Below are 23,786 nucleotides of genomic sequence, written 5' to 3'. Positions count from 1 at the left end.
AAACCATTATGCTGGCTGCCGTCGTATAAGTGAAATATTCTTGAGTACACCATAAACAACTAATCAAATAAATAAATAATAAGCAGGGAAAACTGTATTCACAGGTGACCCCATTAGTACAGCCAGATTATACTACCGTATCAATACATTCCACACAGATGTTAATTGATTTGATCTCTGAAATTTGTCGAGTTAGACCGAGAATCATGTTCTCTTTAGAATGAATTAAGAAAGATGGCTGTTCAAGTGATTGTGCATATTTTTAGTGCATATTTCAAAATAAAGATGCGGGTTAAAGGTAGGTAGCCTCTCACCAATGCATTCGCTCATGTCCAGCTCATGCTGGTTTCCTCTCCGGCGGTACATGGGAAGGTCTGCAAGCAACATGCGAGCAGTCATGGGTTTCCCTTGGTGCATGCCCCATTTCCTCCCACCATAATGCTGGCCACCATTGTATAAGTGAAACATTCTTGAGTACAACATAAAACACCAATCAAATAAATAAATATGATAGATGGTAAAATCATTTTGCCTCCAAGTGTTGTAATGTATGTGAGCAATCATTGCACACATTGTTTATCGTAGTATATAAATTACCATGTGCATGCTATCGTCACTCAGTTACACGATACATTCAGTAGCAGTGTAACATACCAGCTATTAGGCCCTCTGCTGACAGGTGAATTTGTGAGGCTTCATTATTTCTTGGGGTGTGATGAGTTTGATGTGCTGGGGAATTATAGGTTGCTGTGATATATTTTCCTTTAAGCAGTTTTGGTGAGCTTTTTTATTTTTATATAAAAGTATATAGTAAATGACCTATCCTAACATGGATCACTAAGGTTGTGAAAAATCACTTGGAATTTTTAATGTCTAATTAACAGTAAATCTCATAACTTAACTACAGTTTATGCAGCATTTGGGAGGGAAATTCCATGAAATTATAGACAGGTGATTTACTGTGTGCATGTATGTTTTTGGTTTTGTTTTTGAAATGTTTAGTTTTAATTTTCTTTTATTAACACTTAACCCAAATTGATGGAGATGCTGCTTTGGCGTGTAATAATAATAATAATAATAATAATAGTACTTTTCATGTGAATGATTTACAAAACAAATACACAGAGGCATGGAAAATGCTGACTCAGTAGATACAGCTGTCAATACATGCTATTTGTTGGGAAAGGTGTCAGAGTTGGTTGTTTGACTGTTTTGATATAATAGCCTTATTGTAAATCATGATGACACAGGTAAATACAGTGGTGGAGAATTGGCTGAGTTGTGAACAGATGTAAATAATAAAGTTTTAATTAAATTACACTTAAAATACTCGTATTTTATTCATGGCCAATATGAAATGCACTGGTCATAACTGAAATCTGTTTTAGTCACTGTTTTAGTAATGTCTTCCACAAATGTTTACTTTTGAAAAAATCCTCATTATTGTACTTCTGTGAAATGTAGTTAAACTGTGTCTGTATCCACAAAGCAACTTTTGTTATTCAAATATTAGCTGGAATATAAAAAACAACTTTAGTGGTTAGTCCTTTTTTGGTTAGTTTTATTTTTTATTAATTTTTTAACGTTTAGTTTAAGGCTTTGTCTTCTTTTATCTGTATTGTTCAAGCCCTGTGTTAGGACTGAAGTCTGATTTTAACACTGAGATCCTTTTGATGAAGGTTTTTGCCTGTGATAACTTTGCTATAGGTGAACTCAGAGGTAAATGTGAATTGACCATCCTATGTCCACATGTTATCTTTATTTTCTGTTTTGTACAGAGTCTCCTCAGAATCACCATGAAGCTAACGGCTATCATTTCCCAGAAATGGTAGGTTCAGGCCTTTCCTTTCCCTAGAATTTGTTTTCACGTTTTTCCTGTCCCTAGAATTTGTCTGTTTTCACGTTTTTCCTTTCCCTAGAATTTGTCTGTTTTCACGTTGTCTTTTTCCTCTAGAATTAATGTAATCCACACAAATTTTAGCATTTTGCAAGAGACATTCTTTGCTTGATTCTCATTCATCTGCGTTTTACTACCGCATAAGAATTTTTCTGTGATTTTTGATTAATTTCGTATCAGAAACACTTGTATTGACATCAGAAGTATGATTTTAAGACCTTTATGGGCTTCTGAAAGTGTAATTCTTACATACCAAACTTCAGGTGAAATACAGATATTTGTTTTCCAATAATTACCCTATTTTTTCTAGATTTTGGGATACCTGGTCTGCTCATTTGGCCAATATATATGTAATCTTAGCAGGAATATTGAGTTTTTTTTGTCTCACATGGTTAGACCATGTAATGAACAACATACTCATACCTTTACTTTTCCAAAAAGCTGGTAAAGAAATGTAATGTTCTGCTTTAAACACTACTAATATCTGCCCCAGATTTGAGATGAATCAGGGTATGTTGGTCGGTTGATAATATTTTATACATTATTCATCACAGGGATTTTTGCTTAAGATCAATTAGGCAAAAACACAATAATAAAAATCAAGTGAAATTATATATTGGGAAATTTACTCTTGATTGTTTTGAATCTTGAGGTTGATTTCCTATTTAAGGCCCTATTCAGATAAGAATTTTATAGTTTTATTCAAAGTCATTGTAATGCTCTTAGTGGAACACACTTTTTGTCATTTTTTAAATTTCTGAGTGTAACACCTGACTAATCATTTTGGAAGACTGTGTAAACTGGAGGGAGTGGAAATTATCAAACTACATCTAATGTACTATTTATCCCTGTGTTGAAAAGTTACTTTAATGCCCATGCAAACAACCAAACAATTGTTCCAGGTTATTAGAATGAGAAAGTGGATTTTAAGTAATGGTATTATCGTTATTGGATTACATGCCCTGGGCGTATCATGATAGCTGTCGGGTACCTCAATCTGTGCTCACTGGTTTGAAAGCCAGATTGGTTTCACCCTTTTTTCAGCAATAGAATCTGAGCTACATTTAGAATGTGTAATCCCCAATAATGGTAATCCTGATTATTTTTAATACGTTGTTGGTTAATCATAGAATTACAGATGAGTTACAATTACACTAATGAAGCCTGTATTTTGATTTAGTCGCCCGAAGACGAGGCATTGTTAAATCCACCACTAAACCGGAAAACGAACCGCCCAGCCTCCTCAATATCAGAGGTGTTGGAGGAAATGGAGCGCAGAAGAAAAGCCAAAGGTAAATATTGATTAATGTCCATATGTAAAGTACTGTATGTGATGCCTCAGAGCCTGAATACGGAACATTGACGTACCAGTGAAGGATGGATTAGGCTAGTCCATTAGACTGTCTGATAGACACTAGGCACTGTGAGACAGCATGAACATTTGCAAGACTATTTGTAGCTGTGTTTGTTGTGAAAATGTGGCAATTCTTTCACATTTTGTGTTGATTAGACTTTCATGGATTCACATGTTAAACAGTCTATATGAATGAAGGCACTTTCTTTTCCATCGTCAGGACACACAAGATTTGACCACTAGTTCTGTCATTGAAGATCACTTGTTCTACCAGTATAGCGTGCATATCTGTACATCAGCTGTGGGATAGTTTGTCAGTGACCTGCTAAAAGTCGGTGGTTTGTGCCAGGCACACCGGTCTCTTCTACCCATAAAAATGACTGCCATCACGTGAGTGAAAAATTCATGAGTGTGGCAGTCAAATAAATAAATAAAGCAAATTGGTGCTAAGGAATACTGCTTGACCACAGTACTGTGTTTTTATGTTTTCAGTCGCTGGGCTGGACCCAGATGTGGTGGTTCTGACTGACTCGCCAGTCAGTGCTCAATCCATGCAGATGCATGGGGAGGGAGACCTGGAGTGGGATCCTCAAGCCGACCGTGTCCCACTCAGCTGCGTGAGTTACCTCCCTTTATCTGTCTTGGCTGTGCCTGAATTTGTGGAGATGAGTAATAAACCACATTTCACAGAATGTTTTATGTTATACAAAAGTGTTTTGAAGTAAATATTGCAATAGCTTTAAATTGAACATGAGCTGATAGTTAACGGAAGTAATGGAGGGTTGTTTGCTTTGCTGGAATAGCATCCATAAGATCTGCATCTGTTATGACAATGGGTGGGTTTGATCAAAGATGTCAAAGTACATGAGTATGAACATGTGTCTTGGGATTGTCTTCTTTCACATGCTTGAGCAGTTTTGACTGTATTATATCCATTGGAACAGAGGGTCAGACAAACCTATTTCGAGCAGTCTAGACCATGACTAAGGTGCACATTTTTTCCTGACTGGGAGTTCTGTTGATCTCAGAAAGGTGTTTGAGATTTGTTTGGAAGTTAGCAGGATATCCTACTGGGAATATTTAAGTTTCAAAACCAAAAATAATAGTCTATCACATTTTTTAGCCTTTCAAATTGTACTTTTGGGGATGTAATGTTAGTTCATAAAATTTATTGGATATCAAAATAAATGAAGTTTGGTATGTACATACATATGTTAAGACTGAGAGAAAAAATGAGCAGGCAAACACACTTGAGGTATCTGAAAGATATTGCCCCCAGAAAACAAACACAAGGGGGCTCGTTCTACAACGCTGTTGTATCGCTGCCTCCAGCGCATATACCAGGGTGACATATCTTGTCACTGTGACCTAATTCTCCTAGTATTTTGGACATCTGTTCAGCCCGTTTTAGCCAATATGTATGAAACTGTAACAGGAATACATGTTTTTTCTTTTTTCATATGGTTATATCCTTACTTTTCTGGAGAAAAAATTGAGAGTGAAATGTAATTTTTTGCTTTAAACACTATATTTGTCCCAAATATTAGAAGAAATAGAGTACATGTATGTTGTCATGGAAATTGCTTCATAAAACGGGCCTCAGGTTTTGTAGTCAGAGCTATATTACCAAGCCTATGATTGATCTGACTTGATGAATTTGCCCTCTGCTCAGATCCTGGACTATTCTGATGAATTCTCAGAGGTGTCTAGTAGGCCGAGTGTAACAGAGGCTCAGATTGAGCTGACTGTCGGGGATTCCCCTCCCTCACAGCATAGTCAGGTTTGTGACCATGTCCAGCTCAGCCAAGTGACAAATAACACCTGTAGACGTCAAGCTGTATTAATATGATTCAAAAAAAACACACAAATGTACACTTGTGTATAACTAAGCTTGTTACTAGTAGTTTTAATGTTTAAAGGCAAATAAAACACTATTGTGGAGTATATGTCAGATGAAAAATCATTAAACACTGTTCACAAAAAATAGATGGATTATTTTTTAGAATTTTTAACCCAGTAAAATGCATTTGAAACTTGGCATTCTAAGGTGGCCATTTTCTGCCCACATTGGGACCAGTGCTGTCACATAAGGTTTTTGTCATTTAACACACATATACTGCTAGATTTCATCATTCTAAATGCAGACACATACAGACCTGTGAATGCATCTGCAGAATAGACCTTGAAACAAACTATTTCAAGAAGGACATATGGATGTGACATCTCTGATACCTTCTGGATCACTACAGGCCATTGTAGAGCCTGATGTTTTAAACCATTTGACTCATTTGCAAAAAGTCTAAAAACAGATGTATCAGGCTATTTTCCTGGACAGTGTATAATGGTCTTTCATATGATACATACTTCATTTTAGTGCTTTCTTTGCCTTTAACTTTCATGGGCTTATTTGATGTAGCTTGAAATGTCTACTGATGATATGCATATAATTATGTAGTGAGTCTCCTAACATGCATATAATTATGAAGTGAGTCTCCTGACGTGCATATAATTATGAAGTGAGTCTCCTAACAGCTATACTCACCAAATTAGAGCAGTATATAATCAACAAAGCAGTAGTAACATAGAAATCAAGGCTTAAATTAATTGGGGTTTTTATTTCGTGAAAGACCTCATGTGTTAAGTTATCTCTCCATGTTTTGTACTGAAAATGTTCCCCATTGAGTATAAAGTACTAGTCTTTTGTTGTCAAAAATGTTTCTTTTTTTTTTTTTGGAAAAAAATCTTGCTTCAATACCAGGCCAGAGGAAATTTGATTCTCCTGTGGTCTTAGTGGTCAACAATTCATATAACAGTGTGTAGATCGGTCTTACATGAAGTTTAACGAATTGTGTACAACTTGAGTTTGCTGTGTAGGCTGTGGTTTTAAACACCATACTCCAGCAGCTTTAGATTCAAATGTACATCTCATTAATCAACTTCCAAATCTATCTTGTTTCTGAACAACCCCTTAGACGTCTATATCAGTGGAAATGAGTTATTACACACTTTGAGCAACATACAGTAATTACACATCATAAATATTTCTAGCGGTGTAATACATTTTTCGTATACAGTAGTCGTATGAAGGTTCACAACTCGGTAACAGAGTCAAAACTTGTGAAAGCTTTTACATTTGCTTGATGATGCCTCAATTTTTTGTTAATAATATATTTCTCATTACCTTAATTATATTCTTCTGTTGGTGTAATGTGATTCTCATTGTTATCATAATGATATCCTTAAATGCTGGATAGTATAGAGCATTTCTCCTCATTATTCTTGCTTAGAAAAAGATTCTGCCAGTAATGGGTGAGGAGTGCACATTTTGACTGCAATTTTAAACTAAATTTTGGGTAAGATGAAGAAAAAAGCTATCAAATTAAAATCAGTCATTGGTACTAAATTTTGCACAATTAGCGTTATTTATTTATCATTTTCATTCAGTTATTTTATATGAACAAAATTCTTGAATTTTTGACCCATTGTAATTTAATTAGCATACGTGTACCTAACCAACAGTAATGCTGTATGTTGTTTAGTAGTTGCATTTAACAGCTGAAATGTTTTATGCTAACCCATAATTAACACACAATTTTGTGACAATAGTAGCACATTAATTTGACATAATTAAACTAGTGTACAGTTTCTGAACTGACTTTGCTATGATATGGCTGCAATTTTGCCAAAGTGACATTAAACCATAATCATTCATTCATTCAAACTGTCTTAGTGGCACTATATATACATGTATATATATATATATATATATGGGCTGAAATTCTGTACTAAGATTATATTTTACATAGGATACCTTAATTTAATCTGCTGCTGAAATGTTTATGGAACGTAAAAGATTGTTTAATTATAATCCCTCACGAAAGTTATAGGTTCAGTTATTATTCTTTTTTTTTTAAATTTCCAAATGTCAGGGAGTAAATGAATCTTTTCCTGTTCCTGACTTCTAAATTAACAAATAGTTGTGTTTGATTGTAGTTATATGCAACCTCTAGGATTATGATGTAGTCCACATTGTCCACATATCTGTGTGGCCATCCTGAATACATTGCTAAGGTGAAGAATGTATAAAAGCTATATCCTGACTTTTGCTTTTTCTCAAGGGCATTTCACTTTTATTTGCTTTACAGAAGAATAAATCTGAGGAGGCAGCTGAAGCGTCATCGCATCGCTCAGACAGTCCTGTTCGCGTAGAGTTCAACGGTGACAGTGGGTATGAGGCTGGGTCAAAGCCCGAAGTGGAAGAGGAAAACACAGCGAGTCCAGACAAGCTGTACAAATACGACCTGGCAGGCTATAACTCTGAATCCTTGCTAAAAGGAGACAGTGTGAAAACGAGGCTCATTAGTGAAGAGGCCGAGACTGCCTGCTGATTGGTCAGAACTTCCTGACAGACATACGTCAAGGGTCATATTTAACTCGCAAAACTCAGTGAATACTCAAGGGGCATAATTAAGTGACTTTGTCTGAAGACTTGGGATCTCCAGGGGTTTATCCCTGGCCCCAGTGGAACCACCAGGATTATGTCTCTCCTCTCTGCTTCTGACTGGTGAACTTAATGTAACACACACGAAAGGCAGAAATATATGAGCTGTAGATGAATGCTGTGAAGACTTGGCTTGTGAATGTGGAATGGAAGTTTTCACCAAAACAAGGACTATTCCAAGAGGGATCTGTAACAACTCCATGTGAAATTTGTGACCAAAGGCTAGGAAGTTTTGAATGTTGGATTCTGAACTATTCGGTGGACATACAGCATACCTTAGCATTCTAAGGGGTACTAAAGAACTGCTATGTTATTGTTATTTATGAAACTTTCAGACTGAAGGTGATACCTCTGTAGAGTCCAGCAGTACTCTGACTGGAATATTAACAGTGACTTCAGTTTCACCCAGGGATACTTGTATTTCACAGATATACTTTCAGGGTGCATTGTGGAGATGTCCTCTCCCAGCATTAAACAACAGCTAAGGCCTTTGGTTTGTTATAAGAACAGGTTACATCACCCTGCTGCATTATATACAGCTAGCCTGTAACCGTTTTGTATGTGACACTATGAGAGTGAATTAAATTGACCATTCTGCTTTTGGTGCCGGAAAGAATCTTGAAACCGTATGGTGTTCGAGGAGTGCGCTTGAGGATGACCGCAGTCAGAGACATGTCAGGGTCTACACCCTTGTGCTCTAGGCCTTGATCTTCATGTAACAGTCACAAAATTGTGAGGTGGTGCATAAACTGCTATTCACGAAACAGATTTTTCTCAACTGTTGATATCCACTTACATCATGATAATTTTTATTTCAAACTGCAGACGACAGACTTTTCTGGATCATCATTAAATTGTGTTTGATTTTAAACTACAGCAAATGATTCACATTCTTTCCACGAACCAGATTTGTTTACTAACTGTGTCGTTGAAATGTGTGAATTGTTGCCACAGGGTTCCAGCATTTATGTGTAAAACTGTCTTGGTCAGTGAAGTATGCTCATACTTATTTCTGTCTTGTTTATGTGAGAATTAATATATTGAATTAAATTCCCACCTAAGGGTCAACATTTGTGCTCATCCATTAAGATATATTAGTAATTAATATTTGTGAAATATTTGTAAGTGCTGGCCACAATTTATGAGGGAGCCTATATATTGTACAAAAATAATATTCAAAACCAAGCATTTTAATCCAACATTATCTTTATAGAGGTCTAATAGGAGACGATAGAAATATTTGAATAGATCTGAAGCACCATTCCACGCCAGCCTCTCTTTGAATATTCCAAATTCTAAAATATTCTTGCACTCATTGATACTTCCCATGTTCCAGAATTTTTTAGCATGCACTGCATGTTGAAACATGTCATATTCCAGCACCTTTGAGAACATACATTGGAACATTTCACAATCCTCAAACCTTTTTTTGCACAAGTATTAAGGCTAATAAATTTCATACCCTTTTTTAGCATACAAAGAAGTTTCCTACAAGGTGAGTTTTTACTCAGAGGATCAAAAGTGTGTACATCTTCTGTAACTTGTCAGCCCTGAGAAGACGGGGATGTAAATATGGAATAATATGTACAACAATGTATCAAACATTTCAAAAAATGAATGATTAGCTCATTCTCCATTTATCAACCTAAACCAAAGACTTGGCCTTGGCTCCTTGCATTACATACATGGAATAAATGACCACCAGATTTCCAGGGCTAACATCAAAGTTATCTAACCAAGGCAGAAGTATTATTGAATTTCACATGAGTTTCTTGTAGTTGTATGGAATTAAACTAGAACTGTATTATCACTGACATAATATATTCACCAAGGAGACTGTATACATGTACATATACAGTAGATGTTTTCAATGTATGTCAACCCTAATTACCTGGTAAGCACAAAGCCCCCTTATGCTTGTTATCAGTCAAGGATTTCTTGCAGATGTACTGGTTAAAATTCTCCACCTTTTTTTTTTGTATATTCCCAGTGGGCGCAGATCATTGTGAGGTTATCAGTAATATATACTGCACTGTACTGTATGTGCTTTCACACACGTACACCACACTGAACAGCATTTGGTTAAAAATACTGATACTGTTGTCTTGAGTATGATTTAGCTTTTTTACCATTAATATTAAAGGGATACAGAATCGATGCTGATAAAATTTTACAGTGCCCAAACTTGTTGATTCACAAAGGACTGTCATAAAATTATCTTCACTGATCCACTTAGCCAATCAGCGTTCATTAAAAATTTGAATTTCTTTTTCAGATTTAGTGAAGTAGATGTTTGGTATATTATCCAAAGTTTGTAATACATATATGTGTATGTAGAATTTAAAGAGTTCATTCTCCAAGCTTTTTTTTCCAAACTCCACCTATTGGTCACTAGATTTACATTTGTGAGAATTTCAACACGTCTAAAATATGTATATATATATAGGTATATATATAAATTTGTCAGTCTGGGTAAGCCATATGTGAATGTTGCATTGAAACCATCATGTTGAGTTTGCACATAGTTCTTGAAGTCACACATAGAATAGCCCTGAGGCCTTCTTTTCTCTTGGGGGTTTTTTGGTGCAGATGTTTTCAAGGTAAAACAAACAAATGGTTGATCTCTTCAGTTAAAAGCATACAATGTTTTTAGCATATAAAGTGCGCAGCAAAGACCGGTTTTGCATTTTGGACCAGCATCCAGAAATTTCACAGTTTTCACAGCATTATTTCTTGACACCCCCCCCCCCACCACCACACACACACATTAGGTGTGTATTAGGTTTTGATGGAACAGTTTATGTTGGCAGGAGTGAAACTTTATAACACCTGATGTTATTTCATAAACACAAGTGTGAAGTTTTGCTGAGCAATATTTAAGAGCTCAGTTCTACAAATCCAAGTCTTACCCTTATGAAATCTTATGTGATTCAAGCCCTTACATTTGGACTAAAGGAGTCATCTTGCTAAATATCAATTCAAATTTCCCAGTGGCTTAAAATGTTAATTGTGTACCACTCCAAAAGTTAACTTGTTTGCATTCTTTGTATACCGGTATGAAAATTTTTGCATAGTAAAGACAGTCAGAGCAGATGGTCTCATCGGGCGTGAATTGTTGGCCACCTCTGTTTACACCAGTATTGTCTGAGTTAGTTCACACTCATTTCACTAGTCATAATATGCTGCAGCTATGTGTATATATTTGTACCATTTTGTATTTCCCAAGAATCCCTGCATTGTGTACAAGATGATGTGTTGTTTTTCTTGGTGTGTGTGCGAACATAAATGAACATAGCATACATTACTTATTAAGGATTTTTTTTTGAGCAGATTTGAATTTCCTTTTCTATATATGCCATGTGGAAATTTACTCTGCTACATGTATGTACAAGTATGTGCTGTGTGGAATATTGAATCTTGACTGGTGGCGCCATTTTCCATTACTTTATACTGAAATTTCAACATTCCAGTGTGGTCTTAATTTAGGACATGTTGTGTTGGTTTTCTCAGTTGCAGGTCATTCCAAGTATTTTATTGCCGATTACTGCTGTTTGGCTGAGACAAAACCTTACGTACTTTTTATAGTGGTGCTTCTTGCTGTTCTTTTGGAAAATCACCCACTTTAATATGGTTCATTTTATGTATCTACATTTGTCAAGTGTGCTTTTTGTGATTTTTTTTCTTGTCTGTTAAGTCTCAAGTTGTTTTACAGATTTTTGTAAGTGAATTGTAAAATTTGTAAATATGAACTTGTTAAAGGTCTATTTTCAATGAAAACCACTGATTGGGATTTGTAGAAATTTGAATGTGGATTCTCCAAGAGTAGATAACGGGAGATAAGGGCAGATAACTGAGAGAGTTTGTCGCAGAGATTGAACCTCATGGTTCAGACATTATAGCTAATCCACTATAGAACACTTTTGCTTCTTGTTATGCCCACATGACTTGCTGGTTACAGCTCTATTTATATTCCAAAAAATGGTTGATAAAAAACTGTTAGTCCCAGATTCAAAACCATTACTTGTGTGTTTTTATTTTATTGCTTTATTGTCTACCAGTTAACATTTTAGTTGACACCTTGAATAGTTTTTTTTTTTTTTTTATCAGCTGAGACCATTTGACATTTGCAATGTTAAGGGGATTTATAGACGACGGATTATAACATGATACCCTGCCCTATCAGAAAGTGCATTTAAAACGTGCTAACTAGTTCCTGGGCAAGTGAAAACTAGGATGTGGATGTCCAATTTACCCCCCAACCATCCCCCCAACATTTCCAAGAAAAGAAAATGAATATAAGAATGATAATCAGACTCATTATTATTAAGCAGGAGTTGTAGCATGGACAAAGTCTGTGTACATGAAAATCCATTATTGCACTAAGTATCTGAACGGGAGGAGTTATGAAAACAGTTACTTGATAGTAATTAAACTTCAGCATGCACATGTTTAGATAATAGGGGAAACGCCTGTGCACAAAATCAAAAGTTTCCTTTCCTAACTGGAAGTTAGCACCAGATTCGCTTTTCATGATTTGAATAACGAATGAAATGCTGGCACGATATTTGTTATTAGAATCGCAAATAACTTGGTGGCAATACAGAAGTTGGCACCCTATTCATTTTTTGAATAGCCAATACTGCGCTACCACCAAATTCAACATTCAGATCACAAATGACCTGCTGGACGTAGAGAATTTAGCACCGTGTTCACCATTTGAACTCGTACCTCCAGTATCTCGAATATGATTCTAGTACGTGAAACAAGAAGTTCACTCACATTTTTTCCATGACACTTCTTGTTATTCAGATCTTCAGTAAAGTGCTGGCAATATAGAAGTTAGCACCATATTCGTTTTTTGTTATTCAAAGAAAGAATATTGCCCTAGCACCATATTTGAGCCAGCGCATTACTGAAGACCGCTGCCCTCTCCGCAAAATATAGGAGGTTTTTAATAAAAAATATTGTAATTTTTTACTTAAAAGATAGCTTTATATCAGAAATTCCAGACATAATTCTGTGACTGATGGATCATGTATTATATATTTCATTGTTGTATAACACTACACTGAAGAATTTTTCAGTAATACAACAGTAGTCAGTCATGTGGATTAATGAATCTGGTAAACTGGTGAACTTGCCCAAGTTTGTGCATTATGTGATGTACAGATATGCACTCCGTCTGTACTCAACCACGTATTGTCACCAGAGTCCCGTAAACAGTGAGGGTATGAATGAAGACATCCAGGATTGAACCATCTGGATGACATAGTACATGTACTACTATACACATCAACACCACCACCGTGACCAGCAGGACTTACACATACCTGCATTTATCCTGAAATGAGAAGAAAGTTCACATACTGTTCACACCTTTGGTGAATTATTGCTTTGTTATGAACAGTTATCCCCCAAAACATACTGTCACAAGAATGAAATTAGTCTAACCTGGGATTAACATAGACGCCTTAATCCCAAGTGTAACAGTAAGGTACATGTATCATGACACTTGGAATACATGTATGTAAAAACATCCAGATTTGAAAGCAATATTATGAGATGTGGTGGCACCAATGAGCTTGCCTGCAAGAGACGAATGCAAAATCATCAAAATTTTTTGTTTAAGGTAATACAAAGGCCCATCAAAATTTCTGTTTTTTTTATTTGTCTCCCATGCCATTCCCTTAAAAATCCCTATCTCTTCATTTGCATGAATAAAAACTTCGATTTGGTGCCAAGGCTACCAAAGAGCTTGCTCTTAGGGAGACATGAATGCCAAACCTCAGCTCAGTTCATAAAGTACTGAAGTCGTGAATTTGGTAAGTTAATGTAATTAATATGCACACAGAGCATCAGTAATATATACAAGTACAACATTCAGTACTTTTTGAGATACATAGACCACCCCTAACATTCTGTTTATCATTGTTTTCCAATAACTGGTCTCTAATGTAGACACTCAGGGTATGGCATATGCTACCACTAAGTAGCTGATAGGCTTGGGTTTCCGCCAGACAGGAACGTCTGACTATCTGTGTTGAATTTGGGTTAAAATGTATTGAAGGACACATGAAAAACAAGGAGCATGGTTTTAAGGAAGATGTGAAATATATGGCAAAAACAATTGAAAAATTTTGTGGCATGAGCTCCCTATGTAGCCTACATGTATGTCAAGGGTATGGCATGAGCTCCCTATGTAGCCTACATGTATGTCCAGGGTGTGGCATAAGCTCCCTATGTAGCCTACATGTATGTTAAGGGTATGGCATGAGCTCCCTATGTAGCCTACATGTATGTGTACCTTGTGGTACTGACAAGGCAAAAAGCGTAAGAAGCTTGTCATTGATAGCTAGTTTTGAGCTGCCTATTTGCAGAAATATCTGATGTTTTGAAAACATGTAAGAGGATCTGGAAAATATAGCGATTATAGGCAGACTCTGAGGCCTGAGAGCGAAATGACGAAAAACATGCTGGCACCATATTCAGGCATGCATGTTGCTGAAAATCTGCTAGCACCATTTTCGAGCCAACATATTACTGAAGCCCTGAATAACAAAAACACGCTATATTCAGGAAAACGTCATATTTTAGATCCCATTAACAAAAAAGTGCTTGCACCAATGTGTAAAGATTTTATTTAAGATGCAAATAACGAAAAACGTGCTGGCACCATATCTGAGAAAGCAAACCACTGAAGGCCTGAATATCGAAAAATGTGCTAGCACCATATTAGTTATTCAAATGACAAAAAAATGAGTTTATTCCTAAATTCAATTCTGCCTGCACATTATGTAAGATTCCAATAATGTATGTCTTGCTAGCGCGATAGTCAGTGTTCAGGTAACGAAAGGGTGGTGAGTAACCTGTGAATGGTTGTTGGTTTCTTCCACCCACCATAATGGTGGTTGTCCTCGTATAAGCCAGTATGGCGTAAAACACGTCAAATAAATAATAAATCAAAAAACGAAAGTCATGCTAATTTCTGTATTGCCAGCATGTTATTAAAGATTTGAATAACGAATGTAGCGCTAGCACAATATTCAAAAAACAAATTTGGTGCAGTAGTATAGGGACTGTACAGTCTGTGGGGCCTGCCAGGGGGAGGGGGGACTGAAACCCCATTCCCTGTACTACTGGTGCCAAGTTCTGTCCGCTGTTAAGAAAGCCTTGATGGAGTATAAGTTAAATATTCATAAAAGTATGGCATAAAAACACCAATAAAATGAACTGAAAGGAGACATCACAAGTGTTGACACTACAGTGATATGTACTTTTCCTTACCTTGATTAACTCTTAATGCCTTGCCATTGGTTGTTATTCTTGGAGTCAATGCAGGCATTACATGGACAGTTGACTGCTAAATGAGAACACAGGAGAATTTCATTCACCTAGTAAAGCTCACATCACATCCAAGTGTATCTAAGCAAACATCACCATCCAGGGTAAAACAATATCACCAACCAGGGTAAACCAGCCACATGTTATCTGAACTGTTTTATACCAAACTGAAGAATACTTCATGTATTTGACAATAATGTATTTCATTAGAGGCCTGACCAATGGATTTTACCCATGAGGTCTTCTCAAATCCAGTTCCTGGTCTGTTCTGCAGCAGGCAAAAGTAGTACGTTTAATCATTGCAGAGGCTGATTCCGTAAGGCCATTTCTGACTGGCTTTGTGTCAGAAACTGAAATACAATCATAAAGCTTATTTTTAGGCTTTAGAAATTAAAATTTTGTCTACCTCATCAGTATTAGTTACAGACAAAAAGTATCCAAATTTCTACTGCCAAAATGAAAAAACTACATATACACGTTGTAAAGAGGCTTCAAATGTTGATTTAAGTCAGAAATGGCTTTGTGGAACTGCCCCTTTTCCTGCACAAACCCAATGCCCCACCACACATATGCAAGTGAAAATGGCTTTGTGGAGTCGGCCCGTTTCCCACACAAACCCAATGCCCCACCATACATATGCAAGTGAAAATGGCTTTGTGGAGTAGGCCCGTTTCCCACACAAACCCAATGCCCCACCATACACATACAAGTGAAAATGGCTTTGAGGAGTCGACCTGTTTCCTACGCAAACCCAACTCTCCACCATACACATGCAAGTGAAAAACTCTTCAGCGCACCATTCAATACAAATCAATCACACGCGTGGTAGAACACCAAATTACAACTCAGCAGCTGAGCGAAACATTAACAGATAGACTTAACGAATTGCAGTCTTTAATACATCACACCTTAAACCACTGAAAGCCCTCGATCATTACCATACGAATTAAAATACAGACCAATACAAATGAGTATGATGAAATATTTTATTGGATGACAATGCCGAGGCACACGTTCTACATACAAATGCACAGACTACATGCAATGCTATAATTACACAATCTAGTTGCATTACAGTTAAATCATCATGTCATATTGTTTGGCAGGCCCTCACAAACACTTAATGAGAAATAATAGTGTCTTTAGAGGTCTATGTTTCATCGCAAGATATATATATATATACAATGTTGATATGACCGTGGGTATATCTTTTTACTTGCATATGACATGCAATGATATAAAAATGGATTCAAAACAGTGGGAGAAAATGAAATTTAAAAACGTTGAAAATACAAAATGAGCTGGTGACAATCCTTTCTGTCTCTGTAAGGCACTTGCCTACCTATGGAAAATTTCTGAACATCATGTTTTTGCTGTAGTAGACAAAACCAAATCAAGTTGAGATCCTGAAGAATCAGAAAAAAGACCATGGAAAAAGGGAGAGTTTATTCCGTGTTCATTTGGTGGTTAATCCATGGAATATAATTCAAAACCTTGTAGGAAAATGACATCTGGGTGAATTCATTCTAAAATAGAGGGGCAAGAAATGTCAATAAATATTATGAGTGCTAGCAGTTCAGATCAAAGGTGTCTGGCTCTAAAACCGACTGCAGTGCACACTTCTTAAGGAGTTATCTGCCCTTGTTTTATCCTGCTTTCAGCTGGAGTTCACTGCTCATGAGGACATCTTTGACTGTGAATAAAGAAGGTGGACATTACTTATGTCCCTGATTAATGCTCCATCTTTGTCTCTTCATCAGGTTTTTTGCTCTCCTCTGTTGTATCAGGAGCTGCTGTTTCAGGCTTGGGTGTTACTGCTGATTCTGAAACAAAAACCAGTTGTTCAATGACAGACTTCGAAGACCAACATACTGTCAAAATATTTATTTATTTATGACTAGTTTTTCGACATAATCAAGAATAATTTGATTACAAGGTAGTCAAGTGAGTGGGATTATGTGTAAAGCAAACTCAGGTGCAGCTAATCTGGTCCTACTGAAGTCCATCATGATGATATATATCCAAACACTTCCCACCAGTGACAGAAAATATGCATAAAATAGGGCTGATATTTTTTGGCCTAATTTTTTATTTCCATAATATTCATTTTACAGTTGCCTTTCATGGACCCTTTAGGCATACCTTTCTTTTCTGGAGCATCTGTTGGTTTCTCCTCAGCACTGGAAAACAAAAGATTAGAAACTAAGAAACAATGCATAGCATAGCAATCTTAAACAGTTGTGATAACCATCCAATTTTGTTCAGAAGGTCAGGAAGAGCTTTAACCTGGCAGATGAGGAGGTGTACCTGCATTATATAATAACCTCTCTAAGACCCTAGGAGTCTTGAGTATGACGCAAAACAATAATCAAAAAAATAATTAAATACATTTAATGCCTAAGGGCAGTAAAGCACATATATTTATTTATTCATGTAATTAACTAGTGGTTTATGCCAACCAAACTAAAGAATTTGTCCACAGATGACTGCAGTAATGTCCCTGGGAGGGAGAGATTAGAATGAACCACTGCCCTTCACCAGATAGCTGCCGAAACAGTATAAACTGGATTCCAACATTAGGCCTGGTCGATCAAGAGCTTGATAGTCACAGAGCAACAAGACAAATATGTACTCAATTTGCACTATTTTGGGAGAAGAACAACAGCAAATACGCTGATTAAGAAAAGTATATAAATGGAATAACTTTAATTGAACATACAAAACTGCTGTTTAAAATTTCCTGGATTATTTGAACAAGGTGCTGTAAATACAAGTAAAATACTGAACAGGGTGATAAAAGACATTAAAACAATGCTGTGGAAGGAATTCATATTTCAGTCCAAACAAAGTGCAGTGCTGTGTCGTGCATTGAAAAAGAAAAGCCAGATAAAGTGAGTGAAGAAACAAAAAGAAATAGTTTTGTCACCAGAACTGACGTCGAGTTCATACTTTATCTTCAACTAAAACCTGAGCAGGAAGAAGTCATACAATTGCCATTTCAGAAACCTTCCAAAAGCTCCACATTTACCATATCAAAAAGCTCCACATATGTAGGGGATATAATTACATAAAAATGTCAACACAAAGAGTACATTTGGGTGAGCACTTTGGACAAAATGACAGTTTATGAATTTCTTCAACTTCAGACTTGTCAAACTGCTGACAACCTATCATTTAGCCTGTGCCTCCTGTCCCTCGACATACATGTAGGTCATCCATCAGGGTATTTTGCAACTGTTCCACTAGTTATTCTGTTATGCACGTCACAATGGATCTTTACAGACAGTTTTCAATTTCCTGGGAATCATGCAGCATGTGAAGATTCACAAAAGCATCCTTTATGACTACATAACTGACTAAAGATCTGACAAACTTACCTCTTCTCAACTGGTTTGGATTCTTTGCCAGAGTCCTCCATGGGTTCTTTCTTAGGCTCTTTCTTCTCGTCCTTGTCTGAAATGCCAGGGTAAACATCACAGTTTCACATATCCACACCACACACACACACACGTGAACCCAGGAAAACATGTACATTCCACAACTAATCACCTTCCTTACAGTCTTGTCGCACACAATCAGAGCACTCGTGTCTAAGTGTAACATCTTGTGTTATTTAAGCCAAACTCATCATTTTAACATTTTGGTTCATCTCTAATTTGTATTCAGTCAAAATCTGACCCATGCCCATATCTCACCCTTTCTACCTCACTTATCAGTCTCCACCACACTGAAGTCATACCTGTGTCTCACTTATCTCTGTCGCATAACACATGTGACTAACCTTATTTCTGTCTGTTCACACGTGTCCCACTTTTACCTCCCTCATTATGTCTTGCTTATTTGTCTCAGCCTACACCTGAGTCTCACTTTTGGGTCTCAGTCTTATTTCTGTCTTTTCACACCTGTGTGCCACTTTTATCTCCCTCATTCTGTCCTGCTCATCAGTCTCTGTCCGTAAGTTTCATTATACACGTGTCCCACCTTTGCCAGTCTCTATCTGTCTCACTAACCTATGTCTCGGCTTACACATGTGCCTCACTTATCTCTGTTTCAGCATAGACCTGTGTCCCACCTTTGCCTGTCTCTTTCTGTCTCACTTATCTGTCTCAACTTACACATGTGTTCACCTTTGCCAGTCTCACTTTTCTCTGTCTCAGCTTACACCTATGTCCCACCTTTGCCAGTCTCACTTATCTCTGTCTCAGTTTACACCTGGACCTTACCTTTGTCTGCTTCTTTCTTCTCCCCTTCCTCTGTCCGTGGTCTCTTTGTCTTGTGCTTGTATGTCTGCCTGTCCTTACGTCCGCCCTCTCCCTCGTCCTCACTGTCAGAGAATTCTTCCTCACACGCTATCCTCTTGTCACTTGCTCGAACTGCAGCAAAGATTGAATTTTTCACGTATTGCTATGTCATGCTCAGATTAATACTACAATCCCACCCTGCAATTGGAGTAATATATCAGGCGGCAAATCCTGACGTACATCAATACAATAAATAATACCACTAACAAATTTACCTTGTCATTAAAAGCAATACTTAAGTTTCAAGCAAAGTCGTCCTCAATGTTGGTCACCTTTTCATTTGCCATGGTATATATTTCTAATCAAATGGCTGCACTCATGCACGCATGTATATGACAAACTTGTATGAAAACTGACTCACTGGAGATTCTCTCTTCTGCATTCTCCTTCTCTTCCTTCTCACTGTCCTCGTGTATGGCATCATCTGGAATAGCTGCACAAAACAACAACAAACACTCAGCCACCTCGATTACAAATGTAATGCTGTATCTTTTGTTTGGACATTTTCCCGATGTGACTTGTTCTGAGAGTACAGTGAGGTTACAAAATCGATACTTCACATCAAAACATTTCACCACAAGAACGCAGTCTCGTTCACACTTCAGCATTCACTAACAATTTCTATCCACAGGGGCATTCATTTTAATGTGTCTTTAAAATTACAGCACACAGGTAGATTCATGAGTAAAATTACAGCACACAGGTAGATTCATGAGTAAAATTACAGCACACAGGTAGATTCATGAGTAAAATTACAGCACACAGGTAGATTCATGAGTAAACTGCAGCAAACAATGACTTTAAATGTTTCTTGCACAAAAGCGTCAATCAATTCATTGATTTTCATCAATTTATTTAACTCCTGATATTACTCTGTAATTAGCGTAAAATGCTTTCTGTCCACATGTTCTTACCTTGCATTTGTACACCGGGAGCATGTGGTAACATCCTTAGGTTCTCGAACAGACGAGTTCTACAAATATCATGTTAACAATGTTCTCACTATAAGATACAGAAACACAGCCTCTATCAATATGGATGTTCATTTTTTCATTCACATTTTGTCAGGATAATGTTGTTATTGATCTATTATTTTATAGTTGTTTATAAGACCATATTCAAGAATTTTTCACTTGTAAGACTGCGGATGAAACTGGAGTGTCCAGTGTAAACCATCAACCTTTGGGAAGTAACTGAGGAACTTTTGCACATCATGTACAATTAGCTGTGCCTATTAATAACAGAGCATGAGGTTGATTTTTTTTTTTTTTTTTTGATTGGTGTTTTACGCCGTACTCAAGAATATTTCACTTATACGACGGCGGCCAGCATTATGGTGGGTGGAAACCGGACAGAGCCCGGGGGAAACCCACGACCATCCGCAGGTTGCTGACAGACCTTCCCACGTACGGCCGGAGAGGAAGGCAGCATAAGCTGGTCTTGAACTCACAGCATGAGGTTGAGAACTGCTCACTATTCTCAAACACAGCATACTAAAATAAGGCGTTCAAAAGTATATTTTAATACAAAAACTGCAATTAATCCTTCAGTTGTAATGAAAGGGAAACAGAATAACTTACTTTAACTTTTCCAAATATTCTTGTGTGTTCTGATTGGCCATGTTTGAAGGACTAATGTGGAGCTTGAAGTCTGGTCCATAGTACTCAAAGTAATCATTATATGGAAGCTCTGTTAAAGGGAGGAAAGAAAGTCACCATGAATTTAGCATCTTTAAAGCACATCTGGAAATCAGTTAAAAAAAACGCAACAATCGGTTAGTTGGCCACTGAACTCTTCTGTGTCTGGAGTAATATTGTAAAGCCTGCATTTCAGCTGCCAGAGGGCACTATATAAGTTTTAATTTCCAGGCTTGCTAACAGGCCATAGATATACTTATAGGTTCATAATATGGCTATCCCAAAAAATGGAACAGCATTTACTTGTTTTTGTAGCTTTGGAGACTTGTAGTTAGTGAACAAAAACTTAAAACTAGTTGCTATGGGGACAATAACAATGTACAATTAATTAACACTCTTAGTATTGGCTGTCTTTTATGTATGCACAAAACAAAGCAAAACAACTTTTTCAACAAGACTGGACACCGCTACACAGCAGCAGGTACATTTCATTATATAATGGTAGTCCACTATCAAACTGAAGGTCAGGAAACTGGTCGCAAGGAAAAATTCGTCTTACCGTTGGCTATATCTACTCCTAAGGCTATTGAGGTCTCGTACGTCCAGCACCGGGCAACGTTACGGATCGTGTAGCCACCGCCTCCCAACAACAACAATGGCAGGTTCCACTTCTTCATGAACTCCACACACTTACCATGCCCTGTAGAGACAACAGAGACAACTGGGATGCATTTCATCTGACACAAAATCACATCGCTCAATGTGAATTTTATTACCACATTAGCACCATGCTATATGACGCCAAGAAAATCTCACTCTAACGCATGTAAAACTACATAATTTTCACACCAAACCTGTACATGATCACAATGAACACAAAATGAGGTACAACTTTTTTCTTTCTTACACTTTAAATATGATTCACTGGCATCTTTAAACAAGCTACATGTAAGTGTAAATCTATTTTCAAATGCCAAAGAAATACCCAGTATTGAAAAGTACAAGTGCATGTTCAATGCAACTTAAGGTTAAATTATCCAAGTTTCAAACACTTTGACAAGATTCAAATGCAGTTAAAAAAGTCACATATGCAATCAATTCAACACGTGTCCATGATAAAGACCTAAATTTCCTCATATAAACCAACTTTAAAACAGTCAAAAAGAGATCTACCAGAAAAATTCCAAGTCTAACTCCTGCCAAAGATTTATAAATACATATAATTCACATCACATGTATAATTTTTCAACATACTGATAGTCATGACTTTCAGGCAATATCATGGCTGTGAATTTGTTCTGAACAAAGCAAACAGACATACTAATTTATAACTTCAGTTTTTCTAAAAGATGGCTTTCAGGTAACTTTAGGCAGTTCAAAATGATGCTTTCTGAGAGCTTTTAAGCCTGTGAATGAAAGAAATTTATATGAAAAACTTTTAGTGGGATACCATCATGTTTTTGTTCAACAGTCTGGCAGCGGAAACATTTTCATGAACAAAAAGGGATCTAGATGTGGCCCTTTGATACACATATTTCTGGTGTCTTCTCCACAAAAAGCAATGCAAGCCTGTTAATCTTTCAAGTATTCTGTTTTTGATCACATACCTTTGAGCGTGAGATTAAAACAGCCCAGTCTGTCCCCAGACAGGGAATCTGCTCCGCACTGCAATACTATAGCACTGGGTTGATACATCTCCATGACTTTTGTCATTACCTGATCAGATAAGAATGTCAATTACAAGATGAGAATGCCAATTATCTGATATAAATGTCCATGGTAGATGAGAATGTCCATTGGATAAGATTATAACACGACAGACTACCCAGTCAACTTTAACCAGAACATACGTGTTTAAGGAGAAATACACATTTTCTGCATCATAAAGATAAAGATGATGATATACATTACACATATAAAACTGCCTAAAAACAGAAATATCAGAATCTCAGACAAAACATACGCCAAATAAAAGTGGTGCTTAAATCTCTAGGACTCTGAAGATTTCCAGTTTGGGCATGTATTATTTTCTGACATCTATTACAAAAGTATATTATAAAGTCACATTTTTTTTGGCTCAGAACTAAAACAAATGTTTAGAAGTAATACTTACTGGCTTGAATATTGACTCGTAAGAATCATCATCTATGCCGTCTCTCAGGGGAAAGTTTACAGCGTAGTATTTTCCTTTCCCTGCCCCAATATCCTGGAAACAATGATGAAAAAACATACATGTATTAATATTCATTTATTATTTTATTGCTGTTCATTGCCTTGGTAAAGAATTGTTCACAAACATGACAGTGTTCAGTTTTATGGGTGAGACAACCGGAGTACCTGAAGAAACCAAGCAGTTGTGCACACCATACTGACTCCTACTGTCACCAAAGCCACAGATGCCATGAGAGTGGGAGAATTTAAAAATGGGCTGTCCAAGGTTGAAGCATCTTCAACCACTATACCATGATCTGTTCTATTAAACTTATTAATACATTGCCAATATGATAAGTGAGTCAAAAAAAGGTCAGTCATTCCAAGACAACACAAGAACAGTTACAACATTTATCCACATAATCTGGTTTTTGAGATACAATCACTCAACACCGAAAATGTCCACCTTGCACACCATTCTGCTTCACTATCTGGGACATTAATGGTAGAAACCAAACCAAATGGTTGAAAAATTACCCTAGTTAGAGCCCTGAAGTAAAGCAGCTCAAACATAAATGCTGTCCCACATGAGCTGAGATCGAGC

General features: G+C 36.8%; 2 protein-coding genes across 3 annotated transcripts in view; one reads left to right on the top strand and one right to left on the bottom strand.

The window, feature by feature from the left end:
* LOC135471500 (axotactin-like) overlaps positions 1-11,766 on the top strand; it is a 104,649-nt gene extending 92,883 nt beyond the window's left edge. For both annotated transcript variants that reach the window (XM_064750760.1, XM_064750759.1), the window contains 4 exons: positions 1,779-1,828; positions 3,078-3,189; positions 3,744-3,868; positions 7,397-11,766. In XM_064750760.1, the coding sequence (XP_064606830.1) occupies positions 1,779-1,828; positions 3,078-3,189; positions 3,744-3,868; positions 7,397-7,639 (530 nt within the window). In that variant the 3' untranslated portion in view covers positions 7,640-11,766. The remainder of the gene's footprint in view (positions 1-1,778; positions 1,829-3,077; positions 3,190-3,743; positions 3,869-7,396) is intronic.
* Positions 11,767-15,537: 3,771 nt separating this feature from the next.
* LOC135471911 (probable histone deacetylase 1-B) overlaps positions 15,538-23,786 on the bottom strand; it is a 13,953-nt gene continuing 5,704 nt past the window's right edge. The window contains exons 8-16 of the mRNA XM_064751346.1: positions 22,639-22,747; positions 21,591-21,731; positions 20,975-21,083; positions 20,309-20,367; positions 19,756-19,827; positions 19,317-19,466; positions 18,471-18,546; positions 17,236-17,273; positions 15,538-16,916 (exon numbers count right to left, since the gene is read on the bottom strand). Coding sequence (XP_064607416.1) covers positions 16,825-16,916; positions 17,236-17,273; positions 18,471-18,546; positions 19,317-19,466; positions 19,756-19,827; positions 20,309-20,367; positions 20,975-21,083; positions 21,591-21,731; positions 22,639-22,747 — 846 coding nt within the window. The 3' untranslated portion in view covers positions 15,538-16,824. The remainder of the gene's footprint in view (positions 16,917-17,235; positions 17,274-18,470; positions 18,547-19,316; positions 19,467-19,755; positions 19,828-20,308; positions 20,368-20,974; positions 21,084-21,590; positions 21,732-22,638; positions 22,748-23,786) is intronic.

Source organism: Liolophura sinensis, chromosome 7, assembly GCF_032854445.1.
Source record: "Liolophura sinensis isolate JHLJ2023 chromosome 7, CUHK_Ljap_v2, whole genome shotgun sequence".
In the NCBI taxonomy this organism is placed as follows: domain Eukaryota; kingdom Metazoa; phylum Mollusca; class Polyplacophora; order Chitonida; family Chitonidae; genus Liolophura; species Liolophura sinensis.
Note: the sequence above shows the minus strand (reverse complement) of the source record. Positions and strands in the feature narration are given on the sequence as shown.